Source organism: Habropoda laboriosa, unplaced genomic scaffold, assembly GCF_001263275.1.
Source record: "Habropoda laboriosa isolate 0110345459 unplaced genomic scaffold, ASM126327v1 scaffold30, whole genome shotgun sequence".
Classification (NCBI taxonomy): domain Eukaryota; kingdom Metazoa; phylum Arthropoda; class Insecta; order Hymenoptera; family Apidae; genus Habropoda; species Habropoda laboriosa.
The window spans coordinates 1486113-1504225 of NW_017100178.1; the positions used below are offsets into that span (position 1 = coordinate 1486113).

An 18113-nucleotide genomic window follows, 5' to 3' on the forward strand; every position below is an offset into this window, starting at 1 on the left:
TACATTTTTATTAACTCGTTTAATAAGAAAATTATAAGAAGTCCTTTCTGAAGTAATTGGTATAAATCTATGATTTATTCACAAATCTCAGAGCGCTGACTGAAAAAGTAAAAATTATCAAAGTAGGCTACGTTGTCAGATAAGTTAGTATGTACACGTACTTATAATGAAATTGTACACGTTTTATGACCTGGCAAGAAGATACAAATTTTTGAAAATAAAGGTAGCCAGGGGATGAATAAATTGTTAACAATTTCATAAAAAATTATTACATTTTCTTCGTAACAATTTTGTTATATCTACTATAGGTTTCGAAACACACCCTATTTTCATTCTGAAGAACTAAAAAGTAGCAAAAACAAATTGTCCGATAGTTTTATTAACGTCCCCTAAAAACTTGCCAAGTTTTAAAAGGGTTAACGATATTCCCTTGTTAGTCCATGATACTTTTTCATTCATCTCTAACACAAAGTTGCCAAACACGATTTAATTAAGAAACAGTAATAAGCCCATAGTGTTGGTGTTCTAGTTTATGTTGCGGTGAAACAATCAGTCCAGTTGAAGTTAGTTCGATGAAGTGGGAAAGCGTTTTTGTTTCAGGAGAGCATTATTCGTGTAATTTTCCGTGTTAGACGTGGACGATTGCTTGTTTATGCATTACACGCGTTTTAGAAGATAAATAGAACATGAACGATTCAGGTAAGTGATGGTGAAAAGACGCTTTAACAAGACTTCATCTTAAGATTATTATACCGAAAAGCATCAGTGTTAATTTTGCTTATGAAAAGTAACTAAATTTTTTCTGTTTGTGCGTGAGCCCGCGTTTCTTATTGTACTATTTAACACATTAAGGACCGCCACGTTGTCTTTAGATGTCAATTACTTTGATACATTGTATCTACTTTGTCCATTTAAGTGTTTACATCAATAGTCAATGTATTAACCGTTTTCGTCTCATCCACACCGAAGAGATCAATCCCATTGGTGGAAACAGGTCAAGCTATGAAAGACTGTATAAATGCACGAACCCGAAATAAAAACAGCTTAGTCTCAGAGAAAATTCGACACGTTGCATTCCATTTTGGTGATTCGAATAGTCTTCGTCTTCGAAGCGAATCAAGATATATATGTAAATTTTGTATGGTTCCTCTTCATAGAGAAAAATCTTTCACGCAATATCATACTTTAAAAAAGTACTAGAAACTTTGGTAAAATTGATTTTTAAATAAAATTTTATGATAATTATTAAAAACCAATTTTTTTTAATAATTGCCTAAAATACATCCTATTTTACAATTTCTAAAAATTTCGTAAAAATTTATTTTTTAAGTAAAAAAGTTATGATAATTATTAAAAAACATAATTTTTTTTCAATAATACCTAAGATGCATCCTATTTTACAATTTCTGAAAGTTTCGCAAAAATTGCTTCGTAAATAAAAAAGTAATGAGGATTTTAGTGCGGTCCTAGGCATATGTCTTATAGATTTCTTAGCGGTCCTTAATGTGTTAAGAAAAAATGAAGAAATAATGTTTCCTTATGTCTCAGACATCTGACTGTCATTAGGTACTGACAAAACGAATTGTTTTCTTGATTGTTTCTTTGAACACGTTTCTACCTAAATACATCTGCGCCGAGCCGCTAGGATCATCACATTTCTTCACAACCGTACTGCAGCGAAAAGACAAATTTTCATGACCAGCGGTTTATCAAATTTGGATGTTAAAATAACTGCAATACTAAATAAGTGACCATATCACGCACTAACAAGATCTATCACGGAGTAAGCAGAGTGCTATCATGAAGTAACATTATTTGTTTATGCGATGTCTGACCTGTTATTACATCCTTGGCTCACTTTTAGAACACGTGTAAAATTGTAGAACATAGGTGAAGCTATCTACGTCCAACAAGGGAAAGATCGTTGAAGTGAAGAAAATCCAGGCGCAGTCCTCGAACGTTGCCTGATCATTTCTAAACTATGGGAAGGAAGGCCACTCAGGTTCGGTGCTATGATTTGAACATGAACTGTGACATTTGAGAAGTAGAGTACATTTGTCAAACTCGATCATCGAAAGTTTCAGACACTTGCTAGACACTTTCGGTGTTTTTCCGTTTGTCATTATTCGAGGGACAGAGGGAAAAAGCCCCCTTTAGCCCATTAAGAAGCTTGAAGGCGCAGTCCTCGAACGTTGTTTGATCATTTCTAAACTATGGGAAGGAAGGCCACTCAGGTTCGGTGCTATGATTTGAACATGAACTGTGACATTTGAGAAGTAGAGTACATTTGTCAAACTCGATCATCGAAAGTTTCAGACACTTGCTAGACACTTTCGGTGTTTTTCCGTTTGTCATTATTCGAGGGACAGAGGGAAAAAGCCCCCTTTAGCCCATTAAGAAGCTTGAACTATGATAAGGAATACGTTGTTACATTTTCTTCGTATCAACTACCGTGTGGTAGCCATTTCAAATGGCGCAAATTTGCAGACACCCTGTAATTAAAAATCAACCTTTCGATACTTCGCTCTTCAACATCGCACTTTTCGAAATCCTTCGAATCGTGTTCGATCTCAATGTCACTGCCTTCTTCTCCTCCTTCGTTCGACCACGTTTGCCAACAATGGTAATTACACCGTTTATTGCTCTTTGACCCGATTCTAAGCGGCGAGTCAGCCGGAAATCCGACCACGTGCTTCGTGGCGAATCCCTTCGAAAGGCCGCCGGTGTAATCGTTTGAATCCGCAAAAAAAAAAAAAATGGGGGGGAAAGAAAGAGAAGAGGAGAACGAAAAAGACAGAGAACGAATCGGCGAGAAAGGGGAGTGAAAAGCGTACGAAAGGAGGGACCAATGGGACCAGAGCGGAGGGAGCCAGGTCAAAAGAGAGGGAAAAGCGACGAATTCGTACCATTTGGTCCTGATTCGACGTCGGTTAACGCAGCAGGGTTGCCGCGGACGCCTCGGCGGACACATTGAGGGCGCCCGCTCGACTTGATAATCGCTTGCCATTCATATACTTTTCATTGGATTGCGATTGAGCATTAAGAAACCGGAGGAGAGGCCACGCTGCACTGGCCCAGGCCGCGTATTAGCATTAGGAGGCATCATCTCGAGTGTAAACACTGCATGGGCACCGCGGATTTAGTCACAGTCTAGCGCTACGGGACGTCGCCCCGAACATTATCGTCTCCCTCTCCCTGATCGCGCGTGCACGGCCATTGCGTGCGTATACCTTCGTTCTCGTTTCTATGACACAGGACGGCTAACTGCTACCCTGTCCGTTTGTATTCTGTACGATTCGTGTCAATGGCGTCCGTTGCTGGTGGACTGCTTCTACCGGCTGTGAAAGCTTCTTTTTAGTACTCCTTCGTTTTTAAATAATTGGTATTGGACGAGGAAGTTTCAATGGGTTTGTGCTTGTTTTGGGACTTTTTTTGTTTTATGCTGTTGTACGAGGAAATAGGAGTTGAAAAGAGGAGACCCAAGTGTTGATATGTTAGGTGAAGTGGCGGATGAAGAAAAGATTGTTTAAGAATATGGTGCATTTAGTATTGATTAGATGAGACGGGTGTGATACTTCAGAGTAAATGATTCTTAATCCTTTGAATGAAAATAGCGACTATTCGAACTGTTACACCCTCAAATATTTTCCTCCTTAGTCCTTAGTTTTATCTGTACTTACAACGAGTCACCCACTTTCACCTTTACTCATACTGGACTCTTCACCTTCCAACTCACCTGCATAGTCACAGCCCAAAGTCCATCTTCCCAGAACCCTTAAATAGCCCTATTTTCTCCATTTCCGCGTTCATTCTCAGTTTTACCACGCGCACGTCACGTAACGTCAAAATCTCCGTCAAATAAAGCTCTGTTTCTACGCAACGACGATCCTTAAGTGTTTTAATTCAGCGATACCCCAATATCTGCTCCTAGTTCCGAGGAATTGGCGCAAACCGGGCATCACAGAACGCTATACAAGATGTCCCAGTTTTTTTGCGATCAAAATTTGCCAATATGTTTTATGGGCATCAGCAAGAAAAATACTGTTGTATAGGCATAGGTCGTTTGAAGATTTATTAAAAAGTATTAACAGTAATACGAAGGGGGCGGTAACGGATGTGCGGTTAATATGATATAAAATAGGAATAGATCAGCGATATGTAAGTACAGTGACTCCCACTAATATTCGGACACTCTATAGAACGGTATAACTTTTTTTAAATTCAACCTAACGACTTGAATGTTTTCGAGAAATTAGAAGGAAATGTATACTAGATGATGTGTGCAAAAAATTGAAAAAAAAAATTGCAATTTGTGGGAATCGCGAAGAAAATTGTAAAGATCACATTTAACAATTTTTTTTATTTGAACCCGAAATGAAAATTTAAGAAATACCTTTCGTAGACTTATGTCAATTATACACATGCTGAACATTTCAGCGAAATCGGTTAATGTTGCTACGAGCTACAAACGGTTAAAAATTGTGAAAATCAGACCATTTGACGACTTTCGGCCTACAATTGTAATAAATCTTAAGATTTAGTTACGATCAATTTTAAAAACGTTATATTGCTCTAGAGTGTCGGAATATTAGTGGGAGTCACTGTAAACACTACGTACTCTGCTTATGCGAGCTGCATTTACGATCTGAGGTCGCTGAAGGCGTTCAACTTCTACCAGTGCCATTCTTGTCTTGTATCGTAGTAACCGCAAGTTCGTGTTTCGTATTTTTGTTATAACTTTTTAACAAAGTTTCAAACGACTTTTATTTCACTTATACCCATAGAACGTACCTACTGACAAAGTTTGATCGAATTGACAAAATTGATTTATTTATTAATTTTTGTGTAAATATATGTATACAATGTACCAGTAATCGTTTTCAACATATAAAACAAACTTTTTCTGATTTTAATTTTCAATTGTTAATTGACAAATAAACGTTTTAAAGATTGCTTAAATTGACTTAAGATTCTAATTTTATAAAGATTTATTCTACGAAGTGTTAAAGAAATTCTCTTTTTTCTTTTTGTCGATAAATTTAATACAAACTGAAATATGTTCATGAAATTAATATCGATTTATTCGGAAATGAATCTTCGTATGAAAACATATTCTACATTTTCGAAGGCACCCTGTACATTTTTTTCAACAAATGCAATTTATTTTTGGCATAAACTGCTTCTTACGAGCAAAGTATAATTAAATATTAGGTCATCCCATAAGTTCGTGCCGAATTTAAAAATTCAGATCGATGCTTCCAACGAACGTTTACATTTGACAAAAAAAAAACGTAAGCGCCTTCTCGTTCCACAACTTTTTTCTATTTTTTTAGTAATACCATTATGTCGTCGCTGTAGTATTTCCTTGAATTTTCCTTAAATTATTTTTCGTTCTCGGCACGAACTTATGGAACGACCTAATATATCTGTATAATTTTCAATTCTATACGTATAATCCACATACAGTTAGTCCTAAGGATATTCGAATACTATATAAACGTATCTTTCCAGTGATTTATTTCGGTTAATTATAAAGAACTGAGTTGACTCTTTCTCGTTGTGAAACGTTATTCGCTGTCTCTAGAATTGCATATTGTTAAATTAATGCATCTTCGTATATGAAATTGTAATACAAATTAATCGAAATTATTTCCAATTACTACGTTACACATATACTAACGGCCAAAAGTTTGGAATCACTGGGCGTTGCAATTTCCAGAAAAATGTCAGCGACTTTGAGAATTTTTGATCATTCGAATCAATTGATATGAGATAAATTGATAAAAGTAGAATTGAGATAAACTTCAAATCTATGAAAAATTAGCAGCAGATTTAATATTGATCAAAAGTGGGAGGTGATTCCAAACGTTTGGCCGGTAGTGTATATTCGGGACATTTAGCAAAAATGAATAATAATCATAATATCTTAATATTATGAACATTTTTAACTGCGTCGTGTTTAATGGTTGTTTCGTTAATGTCTGAATATTTTCCGAAGTAACTCTATCTAATCAAAAATTGAAATCTATCTTACAGTTTCAGCTAAAATCGATCTATCCTTATCAACCCCTAAAATCGAAATCAAACAAAAACACCGCCGAACGCGTATCCACCGGCAAATCTCTGCTTAAAGTCAATATTGACCCCGGGTTCACACCACCGCCAGGCAAGACAAGGTAATTTCGAAAGAGGATCCTCGTGGCGATGTGCTGACGCAAAGAGTCTCCGTTCACCGTTCCCTGTCAGGTTTTCCCCGGTGAAAAGAAAGCGGTTTGTCGTCGTGGCCTTAACCACGATTCACGGTTCAAGCTCATGCCGATGATCCCTTTTATCCAATCCGTGAGGAGCCGCGAGGCGTTAAATCCCCCGGGAAAATCTCCGTAACTGAACTCGCGTTACCGCTAAGTCGGTCAGCTCGGTCCAGCCAAGCGAGAGGATCACAATACCGGGGTCGGTGAATCGGGTATCCAGCCTTATTCTCTCTTTCGACGATGTCCTGAGCCTTGCTGGAAATTAGTTGCGCGAGAAATTCATGTTAATGTCGGCCAATCGGCCGCAGTCGCCCGTGAGAAAAAAGGCGGGCGCAACGAATCGTTTGGAACGATTGTCGACCAATTTGACACGGTCCCGTTGAAGGTATCAATGGTTGGTGTTGGCTGTTTCGTGTCACTCTTCTTTAGGAATAATGTCTTTCTCGGAGGTTCGAATGTTTGAACGCAAGGTGTTGCGTCGCCTGAGGCAATTTGGATTAAGTTCTGGCCGTTTAGCCGCGAGTAATCGATCCCTACTTGGCAGTGCTTTCGTTAATAGATGTATTCAGAGGTGTTTGTGCGTGTAGATATTTTTCGAAGGAAATTGGTCATTCAGGCCAACTTTGGATTTTAAATGTAAGTTGTGCTGTAAATATTTTGGATTGATTAGTTGAATTAAATTTGCGAAATCTTGTGTTTTTTATTCCACATCTAGATTCTGTGGTTAGAAAAAATGTATAACCTATAACAGTAACGCATATATGTACATATGTAACGTAAAGGAAAGATCCGTAGGACCAAAAGAAATTTTGGTAGTTTAGTGTTATAAGTTTGTGAAAGACAAAGATTTCATTTTCTTAACGATGCTGTGATAAATAATTAATCTATATGTAGGAAACATTTTTATAAGTACACTAATGATTCCATATGTGCAATTTCAGGCATGTAAATGCTTTTACGAATGCAACAAAAATTTTGTTAGCTTTTCTACCGTTGTTGATTAATCTATGCAGGTATATCAAGTTATTTTTATTTCTCTTAAATCGTTCTGAAATGTCTATTTAAATACTGTTTTATTTTAACAAAGGGCAAAACTGTATCAAACTCGTCAGTTTCATTAACTTACTACATTTAGTTTCTCTACATTCTTTATAAGGGCAAAGAAGTCGTATATTCTTAACAATTTACAGACATACAGTACTCGCTAAAGTACGTAAGAAATATTTACCCAACTGAGGTCCCTAAATTATTGTTAGCTTTGAAAGAAGCATACACGTGTTTATTTTGTATTAAATTTAGACTTCCGTTTCGTGAACCGAAAACTACGATTCCAAAATATATTAAGAAATCGTAAATATTTATTTTTAACCCTTTCGCGACGGCGGAACTAGCCATCAGTACGCCACTAACGAACGGGTCGTCGTGCCATTAGTGCACACCATACGCATTAAGAGTGTCTCGCGTTTTTTCAAATCTTAGAGGATTTCGTTGGAACAGCAGAGGACTTAAGGGAACGTTGTTGAGGCTTTGTTCTGCATTTTAAAATAAATCTTCACTTTGAGTTGTTGAGGCGACGCGCTTAGTGGATGCCGGATATAACCGGCGCTTGTCAGTGTGAAGCATTTAGCTGATGCCGGATATAACCGGCGCTTGCCAGTGTGAAGCATTTAGCGGATGTCGGATATAACCGGCGTTAGTTGCGAAAGGGTTAATTACTAGCACGGGCTGAATCATGCTCGCCGTTTGAGGCGGCGCCAAAATAACCATTTCACGCCGTTACACGTGGACGTCATATTTCCGATAATTTTCAATTTTTCATTCATGCTTTCTAGTATGAAAAAGAATTAAACGAATCAGCCTAATAGTACTCCAATCAATCCCTCCAATTACTCACAAACATTTACCACTTTTTAGTGCTGAGAAACGTATATGACAAATCAGACAAGTTCAGCGTACTTCCTTTAGAATTGCTTTACAAACCGTTGTTAAATGGACCTGTGCATTTAATGCAACAATTACTGTAAGCCTTTAACTTATCATACATGAATTTCATTTTGTATCGTACTGTTAGGTCCAGAAGAGGAGCAGCTCAATCAGAAATAAACAATGATGATTCTTACGATCCTTACGCTGATCGCGCGCCTGTAAAACCAATCTCGTACAATCATTTCTTTAATCATCTCCAAAACTCTCTATGACACGTGCACGTGCACCGTAATAACTTGGATATTTTCGTATAATTTAGCGACGTCAAATCTCTGATGAATTTAGTGAAAAGCGTAGTTGGAACAGGACTGTTCGCGCTACCAAACGCGTACGCCGGTGTTGGTTTGATCGTAGGAGTAATCGGCACGATTTTAATGGGATTGTTAATTACCGTATCGCTGCACATTTTACTCAGGATTCATCATAGAATGTGCGTTCGAACGGAGAAGCCAGTTTTAAATTACGACGAGGTTGTTGTCGCTAGTTTGGCAGCGAAGAGCGGAAAACCATGGTTGTCTGCGCCAGTTGCCACGTTTGTAAATTTACATTTATAATTTATGTGTTGAAGTGATAAACGATGTAAGTGCCAAAAATAGTATATTACAAGTAGAGTGTACAAATAAATTTAAGTAATCTGATAGACCTTTTACCACCTACATTTCCTCTAAATCTATAAAGTTGGTAAACGCTGTAAGTCCACAGCGTTCAAAAGATAAACGACGTAAGTGCTAAAATTAGTAAACACATGTTTTTCGTTTACACTGAAAATCTTCTCTTCTGGCACTTACACTCCCATTTGTAAGTATCAGGAACACTTATCGAATGTGAGATAAACCTAAACAGTCGTTACAACATTATTAAGATCCTGATTCAGTCTGGAATTTCGTAGTGCAACGAGTACATAAGATAACATTTCTAAATATCTATTTCCATTTAAGGTGCCGTTGTAAAAATAAAGCCCTAATTGTGTGTCGTTTACTGTGCTCCATATAGTCACGAAATTTATTTACGAAAATGAACTTTGCTGTCAGTTTTTGAACTTGTCTCGGCAACCGCTTTCGTATAATATAAAAGGAACTATAGTTGTCAATTTGAAACAATTCGTGGTATTGTCATTACACAAAAATTATTGCAAATTTAAAATATCTATCGAGTTCATCGTGCTGTGTACGAAAAGCAACGAAACTTTGTCCTCTTCTATTTTTCTCACAAATCTACCACTTAGGAGAAAAATATTGGAAACTAATGTCGTGAACACCCTGCATATTTTGACTGATGTATGATACTAACTTTGGCAAAGAAACGTAATTCGAATCACATACAAATACTATCTGTATGAACATAACAGACGTCCTAATACTTATGCACGCCAGTGTACATTGAAGATGTTATAATTGGTTCAACGATGCCTTCTTCACATTTTATATTAACCCTTTCGCTACGGCGGATTTGAACGCGCAACATGGGTGACTCGCGGTAAATTTTTAACCACGGCTGCAACATTTCTTATTTCGGCCGTATCGTTTTAAAATTCGGTTTATTAAATCAAGGATAAAAGTGAAGGATAAAAATAAGTATTAACACGTTCCGTGCCGGACCGATTTTCGGTGACTTTCCGTTCCGCCCCACGCTGTCGAGACTAACAGTTTTGCTTTCCACCCTATATATGTCTTCCAATATTTATAAGATTGCAGAAATCATTGTTATCGAGGAAAAGGTAACGTTTAAGATACGCTACAGAGCAAAGGAAAAATTTTCTTTTAACAAATTATCGCCGTGGTTGCATAGTTTAAATGAGCGGAAGGAGAAGGCCGAAATATCAAATGGCCTGAACGGAAAGTCCAGAGTGGGGCGTATGGGACCCACGCGGCACGAAACGTGTTAAATTAAGGTGGAAGTGCACCAAAAGGCTCCAACAGTACAGTAAATTTTCAACACGCCTATAGGCGCCAATAGTAATCAAAGGGTTAAAATAAAATGTGACTAGATATTTTTTCAAAATACAGCGTATTCACTAAAAAAGACTGAAATTTTTCAGATATTTCATCGACATAGCGATCCTAGTGTGTTACATAGGAGTGGGTGCAGTGTGCGTTGTGTTTGTAAGCGGAACCATACAGGAATCTTTCGACGCAAATAGAACAATCGATCAAGGATACTACGCTTTGATGTTGTTCCCATTGTTCTTTCTAATAAATATGGTGAAATATTTAAGCGATATCGCAATTGTTTCCATTATTGGAAACGTGTTGCTCTTTTGTAGCGCATTGATAGGTGTAGTGCTCGCGTTGAATGATGGAATTGGCGATAAATGGATTCTCATAGGTCCAGCAGCAAGTCTGTACCCGAAATTCATTGGAACAGCTTTCTTCAGCTTAAGTTCTCCCGGTATAGTAAGTTTCCATTTATGAAAATCGTATTGCTTGTTTATGCATATGTTTTCCATTAAAAAGAAAAATTGGTGTATTCAAGTACTATACTACCGGCCAAAATTTTGGAATCACTGTGCATTGCAAGTTACAGAAAAATTCCCAGAAAAAAGTCAGTAGCTTTAAGAATATTTTAACGAATTTTAAAAGATATGAGATAAATTGCTATTTATCTCCACAGTATCAATATCAAGTCTACGAAAAATTAGTGGCAGATTCAGTACTGATGAAAATTGGGAGGTGATTCCAAACTTTTGGCCGGTAGTGTATGTGAGAAGTGATACCTAAATTGTAAATTATTTCAACTTCAGTTGAAATTAGTTTTTTTTTTAAATAAAATAGTTCGTTATATTATTTTAATTAAGAAATGTTACGTGTAAATAATAAAACCTAATTCAATGTTCAATTCTTTTTAGTACAGAAAAGACTTGAGCATATTTTAGGACTGAAAAATCCTTTACAATGTGTCTTTTTCTAAGCAGGGAAATATTATTCTAAATTCATTTATTAGAAGTGAAATTTCTGTATTATACGACATAAGAGATTTCAACGTTTCGTGTTTCTTTTTATTTATTACTAACGTTGCAATTCAAAAATCAGAACAGTAAAACTAAGATAGGAAAAACTTAAAATCTCTACGTACTTTTGTTAAATATCATAGAGCATTGACTAAGCATCTGAAACTATATCTTCTTCAGGAATTATAAGTTGCAGCAACAATGAAGTCGCTCACATAAAACATTGCAAGATATGAAAGTTTTCACGACAATAAGAATGTTTGTCCAATGTTCAAAAAGCACTGAATTGTATTATAGGATTAATGTTAATTGCAATTTTTCGACTCATAACTACTTTCAGGCGTTAGCTGTAGAACACGACATGAAAACGCCCTGGAATTACACGAAATCGTACGGAGTACTAAACCAAGGCATGTTATACATCACTCTTCTGCACACTTTCGTCGGTGCTGTTGGTTACTTGAAATGGGGCTCTAACGCTTTCGGCAATTTCATACGGAACCATCCAGAACACGACTCGTAAAAAATTTCTTCGTAGTAGGTATACTGTGATTAAACAAATAAAACATTTCTATTACTTATTGTGCTAGGGCAACATTAGCAGCGTTAATAATGCAAGCTCTATCGATCTATTTCACGTATGGGCTTCAATGCTACTTGCCAATAATTCTCATAGTCAACGGATACGTTGCACCAGCAATTGAACAAGAAACTTTCGCAGGAACTCTGTATCAATGGGATTTGATCGTCCGTTTAGCCATCACTTCTCTCACATGTACAGTTTTTTACAACTTTTCTTGTTTTTGTAATTTTGCTCATCTCGCTTCGTTTTTTAAGAAAAACACCTACATAGGTTTGTTAGGGCAGTAACACATCTCAAAAATCGTGAATTGCTCTAAAAGGGAGCTATTTTTATCGGAAAGAGCTTCACTAAAATTAAATCTAAAATTATACTATTTAACAAGGGTAATGTCACAATTCAAAATAGGGCTATTTTAAATATTTTTTTTTTTTAAGTAGTAAGCAATACACATAATCAATGTTTTATTAGAGACCCTCAAAACTTGAAGACTAGGTATTAGCTAATTTGTAAGAGAAATATTTTTATTTCTACATGGTTGGGTAGTTAACAACTTTCTACCACAAAAGATGTCAAATCGATTTCCTGAAAAATTTACTTTTGTCGGTTGTGTCACTCTTCTAGCAAACCAATGATGTGTATTAGGTCATCTTATAAGTAGTCAGATATTCCGCATTTTGAAAAGCTTGAAATTGAACAATATGTATAGATAATTCATCACGAATACATTTCTCTCTTTTTCTATGATACAACAGCTACTTATTTTTTGGTATTTCATTTATAATTTAGTCTCTTTTTAAAACTTTTCTGCTTCGTTGTTAATTGTTTTTACAGTACTTTTATTACTTATGGGGAAACCTAACGATTGTAGTAAGAAGAATAATTTTTGCTCAAAATACTTCTTAACTTTGCTTTTCTTGTTTCGTTTTGAGTGAAAAAGAACAGCGATAGTGTGAACAATGTTATTTCTCCTGCATTTTCTTAAACACCTATGTGCTTCTGTAACTACATTTCTCGCGTGTCAAATGTTTCGTTCGAAATAATTTCTTGTTTGTTTTTTTCATAAAAATTACTACTTACACACTTTCGCCTCTTTGTTTATAAAAATGTGTAGTATAAGCAAACAATTTTATTTGTAAACTTCTTTTTTCTTCGTTTTCTATTTTTCCATACATTTACCTTTCCCTTTCATTCTTTTCATGGTAAGCTCGAGGGAAATTTTGATCGGTTGCAACGGATTGAATCTCCTCCTTCTCACGAGGGAAGTTCACGGAATCGATCAATCGATCCGATTGCAGTACATCATGAGCTCAGATATTACTAAAGTTCCTGAATCTACTTTCGCGAAATTTAGTATAGATAGCCCAGTTTCCCTCGTGGCTGGCCGTAACGAAACTCTTGGCACAAGTATTCATCGTTCTAATAAGGGACGCTTCGATGGGCTCAATCTTGATCTTTTGATTGATTCTTTCCGACTAAATGGACCAGAGTTGAGAAATGAAAAAATTCTTCCTTTTGGTTAATGTTATTCTTATTTATCTGGACTTTATATATTTGCTGTTTTTAAAGAAATTATGTTAACACGTTGCGGCTGGATCCCGAAATTATTTCCATTATTTCGTTTCTCATGTTTAAAAAAAAAAAAAGAAAATAAAACTGGCATATGACAGGAAATCAAAAATTATTTTCAAATTTAACATACTAATTATTTTTACTTTGGCTCAGAATTGAAATTAAGATCTATAAATACAGAATATTATTTTTTTAGTAAAATATGAACAAGTAAAAGTTTGTTTGAAAAAAGTATTCTGTCTTTGACATGCTAAATTGTACGAGCTAAAGTTAGTTTTCCAATGGTTGCTACAGGGTACAGAGAGAAGTAGTTGAATTGAGGTGTACATTTTTGCTTAGTATTGTGACGTATTATTTAAAATCATTAAGCAAAGTAGAGAGTTAAATGCAATAAATATAATAAATTTTGAATGTATTAGTTTACATCGATGAAATATTAATGACATATTTCTTTTACTTTATCCACATTATCTACGGAGCAACTGAAAATTTTGATGCTTTTACGTAATTATCTAGTACGTTGAAAATCATTTTCATTTAAGAAAGTTTTCAAATTTAAAGATTCTAATAACACAATAAGCACTGTAACACATTCCAATCTTCAAAGTCCTTCCTATATTCCTTGTCTATGTCAATTTAACAATATGCTAACTAAAATTTCAGGTGCGTTGGCTGCAATAGTTCCTAAAGTTGATTTATTCATTAGTCTAGTTGGATCTATCTGCATATCGCTTTTAACAACCATTATTCCAGTCACCTTGTACATTTTACTGCATTATGGAAATTACGGGAGGTTGAAGTGGAAATTAATTCTGGGCATGTTCCTGTTGATCCTTGGGTCTATTATTACAATATGTGCCATCGTTGTCAACATAATCTTGATTATTGACTTTTTCAGACATAGGTATTCTATCAAATATAACACGTGGAATGTCTCTTTGGGAAAAATTCATTGATAAAACTTCCTTCCTTTAGCGTACCTATTTAACTTCTTATCAGACATCAGAGTTTATAGAATTTCTACAGATCACTCTGGAATAATATTGTTCAAATGTACTACTATATTTTAATATTTTGAATATTTAACACAAAATAGAAGCAATTGTAAAGTACAGAGGGAAAAGGACGAGCGTCCACTTAATGTTATCTGGAGTAAAACGAACTTTAAACATCGATGGCCTATGCTGTCCAGTATTGTTGAACTAATTAACACTTACTTTACACCCAAACTTAGAAAAATATACTGTTATTGTTTAAACGGCAGTAACTTGTATTTAAGTGCGAAATTGAATTCTATAATAAAAAATACATCAATATGTATTCAAATATCGTAATAGGCAAAGATGGACCCTCGTCCTTCTTTCCCTTGACACTTCAATTATGGCGACAATTTCATTATCCATACCAATATCAAATTGCAAATTTGAAAAATGTATCTCTCCCAAACTTCTCGTTGCAAGTAAACACATCATTTCAAGAGTTCTTTTTCCGTTCTAAAACAGACATTTCACACGCTGCAACACCAGAAACTACAACCAAAGTGCCGTACTAAATTTTTATTTTCACAGGTAGAAACATTTGGAAAAGAGATATCTGCATGAGTTTTCCAAAACCAACCACTCCACCCTGCATATTAAACGATATCCCCCATAACCCTTTAAACCATATTCCTCACCGTGAAACCCGTCCCAACATGTCCCCGCTGAAACCTCCAACAAAATGAAAAGAAAGAATACGAGAGAAAGAGGTCCAGGCTCGCAGAAGGCAACAGAGAAGGAGCTCGACAAAGCGACGCATAATCGCGTCAGATCATCCAGCCGTCAATGGCTTATCAGATACGCGTGAAGGACGAGGACACGCGTGCACAGGCATTTGGATGCAGGGACGCGTGTATACGCGTGTACAAATGCCAGAGTTAACGGCTGGCCGTGAGTGGGAGCTCTCTCGGAGGGCAAAAGGGAAAAGGAGGCGAAGCGGGACACAGAAGGGTGCTTCCGTCGCACCGGAGAGAGGACACAACCCCTTTTAGTGGCTAGCACCACGTCTCTCGGCTCCCTCTTACCCTAGCCACCCCCTCAACGTTTGTTCTCTCCCTCTCTGTAACCCGTTCCTCCGTCACTCTCTCTCTCTCTTGAGCTCGAGCTCACTCTTACAGACTGGCTCTGGCTGCCCGTTCATCCGTTTGCCAGTTCAAGGTGGTTGCGTTCATTACCAGGGAATATACCGGGTGGTGTGGCAGCGTGGAATGACCGGATTCGTTTGGTCTTTCTGGGTTTCGAGAAGCGTTCGATGATCGTTTTGATGAGTTCAATGGAATGATACGATATAGATTGGGGTCAGACCGTGTTTGGGGTTAAGGTGAGGGTTAACGTTCGGTGGGACGGGGCTGATGGAATTGGTGTTGGGTAGGTGTAATTGGTGGAGTAAAGTCGATTTAGGTGGGATCCATGGATCTGAAAATTGGGTTATTTGTAAAGGATTTCGGAATCAGAGCTGTAGGATGTTTTTTATAATAAAGTGTACTTTAATTTAGAAAATTTCGGTTTTTCTACTTGAATATCAATTTCGGCTTATTACAATTCTATGTGAAATATGATACAATATCGGCCAAATGGCTACCACGGTTCCCTTAACAGTAACAGGAAGATGTTCTTTTTTTCAAAATTTCTGAGAGCATTTAAGCATAAATGCGGTTCAATTTCACGAATAACGTGACGGATCTGGTGTTTGTTCTGCTGGTTTCCTGTGTCAATTGAGTCCTGTCAGCGTGTAGAGCCAAATTTTTATTTAATATTCATCATGTGGTAGTCTCAGCAATGTCCAATTGCTACGAATTGCAGTTTTTTCGAATTTCTTTACTAAATTACGAATTGGTTGCTCAGTTGAGCGATTTTGTGGACCGAAAAAAGCGAAAATTTTTCGAAAGTTATTTTTTATCCAATACGAATTTTCGTAATTCATTTCTATTACTTTAAGGTATTATTGCACTGTAGGTATATCGCTTCATGACTGAAATTGTAATAAATCACGGATGACAGTTGTCAATTATAACCTTAAAAAATATTTTATAAATATATATTGAATATTTTATAATTTATGAAAAACACAACCTAAAAACATCCTGAAACGTGCTATTGGAAAACCCTATATTATATTTTAATGGAAGGAGTAGAAGTTTTAATTTGTGTTTCTTATGATGTTAGATGTGATTTCTGTTAAATGGCCGATTTCGGTAATTATATTTACTGTAGAAATATGTTGGGTGTGTTGACAGAATTTTTCGTGTTCAGTGCAAATTGTAAGCGCGTGAATGAGTGTAAACTCATTGTGAAAAAGTTCATGTATGAATTTTATTGACTAAAAATGTTGGTTTTCATGTGGAAAAGGAGAAATGAGAATATTTAAGCACAGAGTATAACCGAGTTTTTGTAATTAATATTGTAGATACATACAAAGAAGCGATTCTTCGTATGAATATTCATTTTCGACCTACCGTAACGTTCAAATCTGTACATTTAATGAGAAACGAGCTCGTCTAATTGAAGGAAATATGATTATTTTGCCTTTGATTGGAAGAGAATATCATTTTGATTATTGTTGTAAATGGTACATTTATAATAAAACAGCTCTGCTATTCTAAATATATTTGAAGTATAATAAATGTAAGAGTAAAGAATTACAAGAGCTTAAATAACTGATTTTTAAAACGACGTTGGTTTGCTGGTCGATGGTTGGGTACCATAATATGTGGGCCGCTGCCCTTTCTCCCGTTTTATACGTTTCTTCGGCCGTTTGGGCCCAACAAGCCGTGGGGTGGGGGTGCAGCCTGCGCTGCTCCTTGTCTAGGGCCCCCTGCGGCTCGGGTCCCGCGGTCGTTGCCTAGGCGCGTCGCACGGCGCCTTACATAAATGAATTTAAATTGAGTTGATGGCAGGAAATATTTCTTTGACTATGCAATTTTTTAGTACAATAATGTAGTATCGTAATTGTGAGGATGAGAGAGAAAGCGGGCGACGAGCGACGATAGCCAGGCCCAACAGGAGAAACCCCGGCGAGAAGAGGCTTACGAAGGGCCTGGCTACAAAGTACGGCGTGCGAGGGATGAAAGGACAGTGTGTTTGGAAAAGTCGAGAGGCGTGAATCGAAGAAGCGTGTGTCAAAGTCAAATGTATCATAGTTATTTTTATATTTTGTTGATAAATATCTATTTATATTTCTGATCCCGCAATAAATAGGTAATTTTACGATAAATTTCTTGCAAATGGAATTGCTTGAGTTACACTTGCCCTAAGAATATATCGGAAATGGTAAAAACTTGAAGAATTGTTTTTCTTTTTAATTAAACATATTATAGTTCAATTTACGTTAGTACAGAATTTATGCGTCGTGCAAATTGTCATTTGACTGATGACTTTTCAATAGAGCATCTTAATAGAGCCACTCAGAAGGCAAAATGATTAACTCCACTTTTTGAAATTCTTCCAATTTTAGTATAAAAACGCATGCTCGTAAATAACAAAAATTTAATAAATTCAATTTGATGCTTAATTAATGCTTAACCAGTAACACGTGTATTTGGAGAAAATAGTTTAAGTTGAATAGAACTCCGTGTAAAGTACACTACTCAAAACAATTAGAGAATCGTTACTGTGGACAATTCAATTACGCCATCTAAGCGAAAAGAAGAGAACAAGTGTTATAGCCTTCGTAATTGACATGTTATTTATACGATACTGTGCAGAATATTGAGTTTAAGAACCTCTCCAAGAACGATTTT

The 18113-nt window shown here is 36.3% G+C and overlaps 1 protein-coding gene across 1 annotated transcript; it reads left to right on the forward strand.

The window, feature by feature from the left end:
* Window positions 1-686: 686 nt before the first annotated feature.
* LOC108578934 (proton-coupled amino acid transporter-like protein CG1139) lies at window positions 687-14292 on the forward strand. The gene is made up of 8 exons (XM_017942353.1): window positions 687-699; window positions 8166-8271; window positions 8323-8409; window positions 8497-8769; window positions 10276-10630; window positions 11525-11703; window positions 11775-11959; window positions 14000-14292. Exons 1-8 carry the CDS (start codon window positions 687-689, stop codon window positions 14290-14292), a joined length of 1491 nt encoding a protein of 496 aa, XP_017797842.1.
* Window positions 14293-18113: the final 3821 nt, after the last annotated feature.

Excerpts from the sequence above, each read along its gene's own strand:
- LOC108578934 (XM_017942353.1), top strand. Across the intron at positions 8,272-8,322 it reads CATTTAATGCAACAATTACT|GTCCAGAAGAGGAGCAGCTC; the intron begins GTAAGCCTTTAA and ends TCGTACTGTTAG. Across the intron at positions 10,631-11,524 it reads GCTTAAGTTCTCCCGGTATA|GCGTTAGCTGTAGAACACGA; the intron begins GTAAGTTTCCAT and ends AACTACTTTCAG.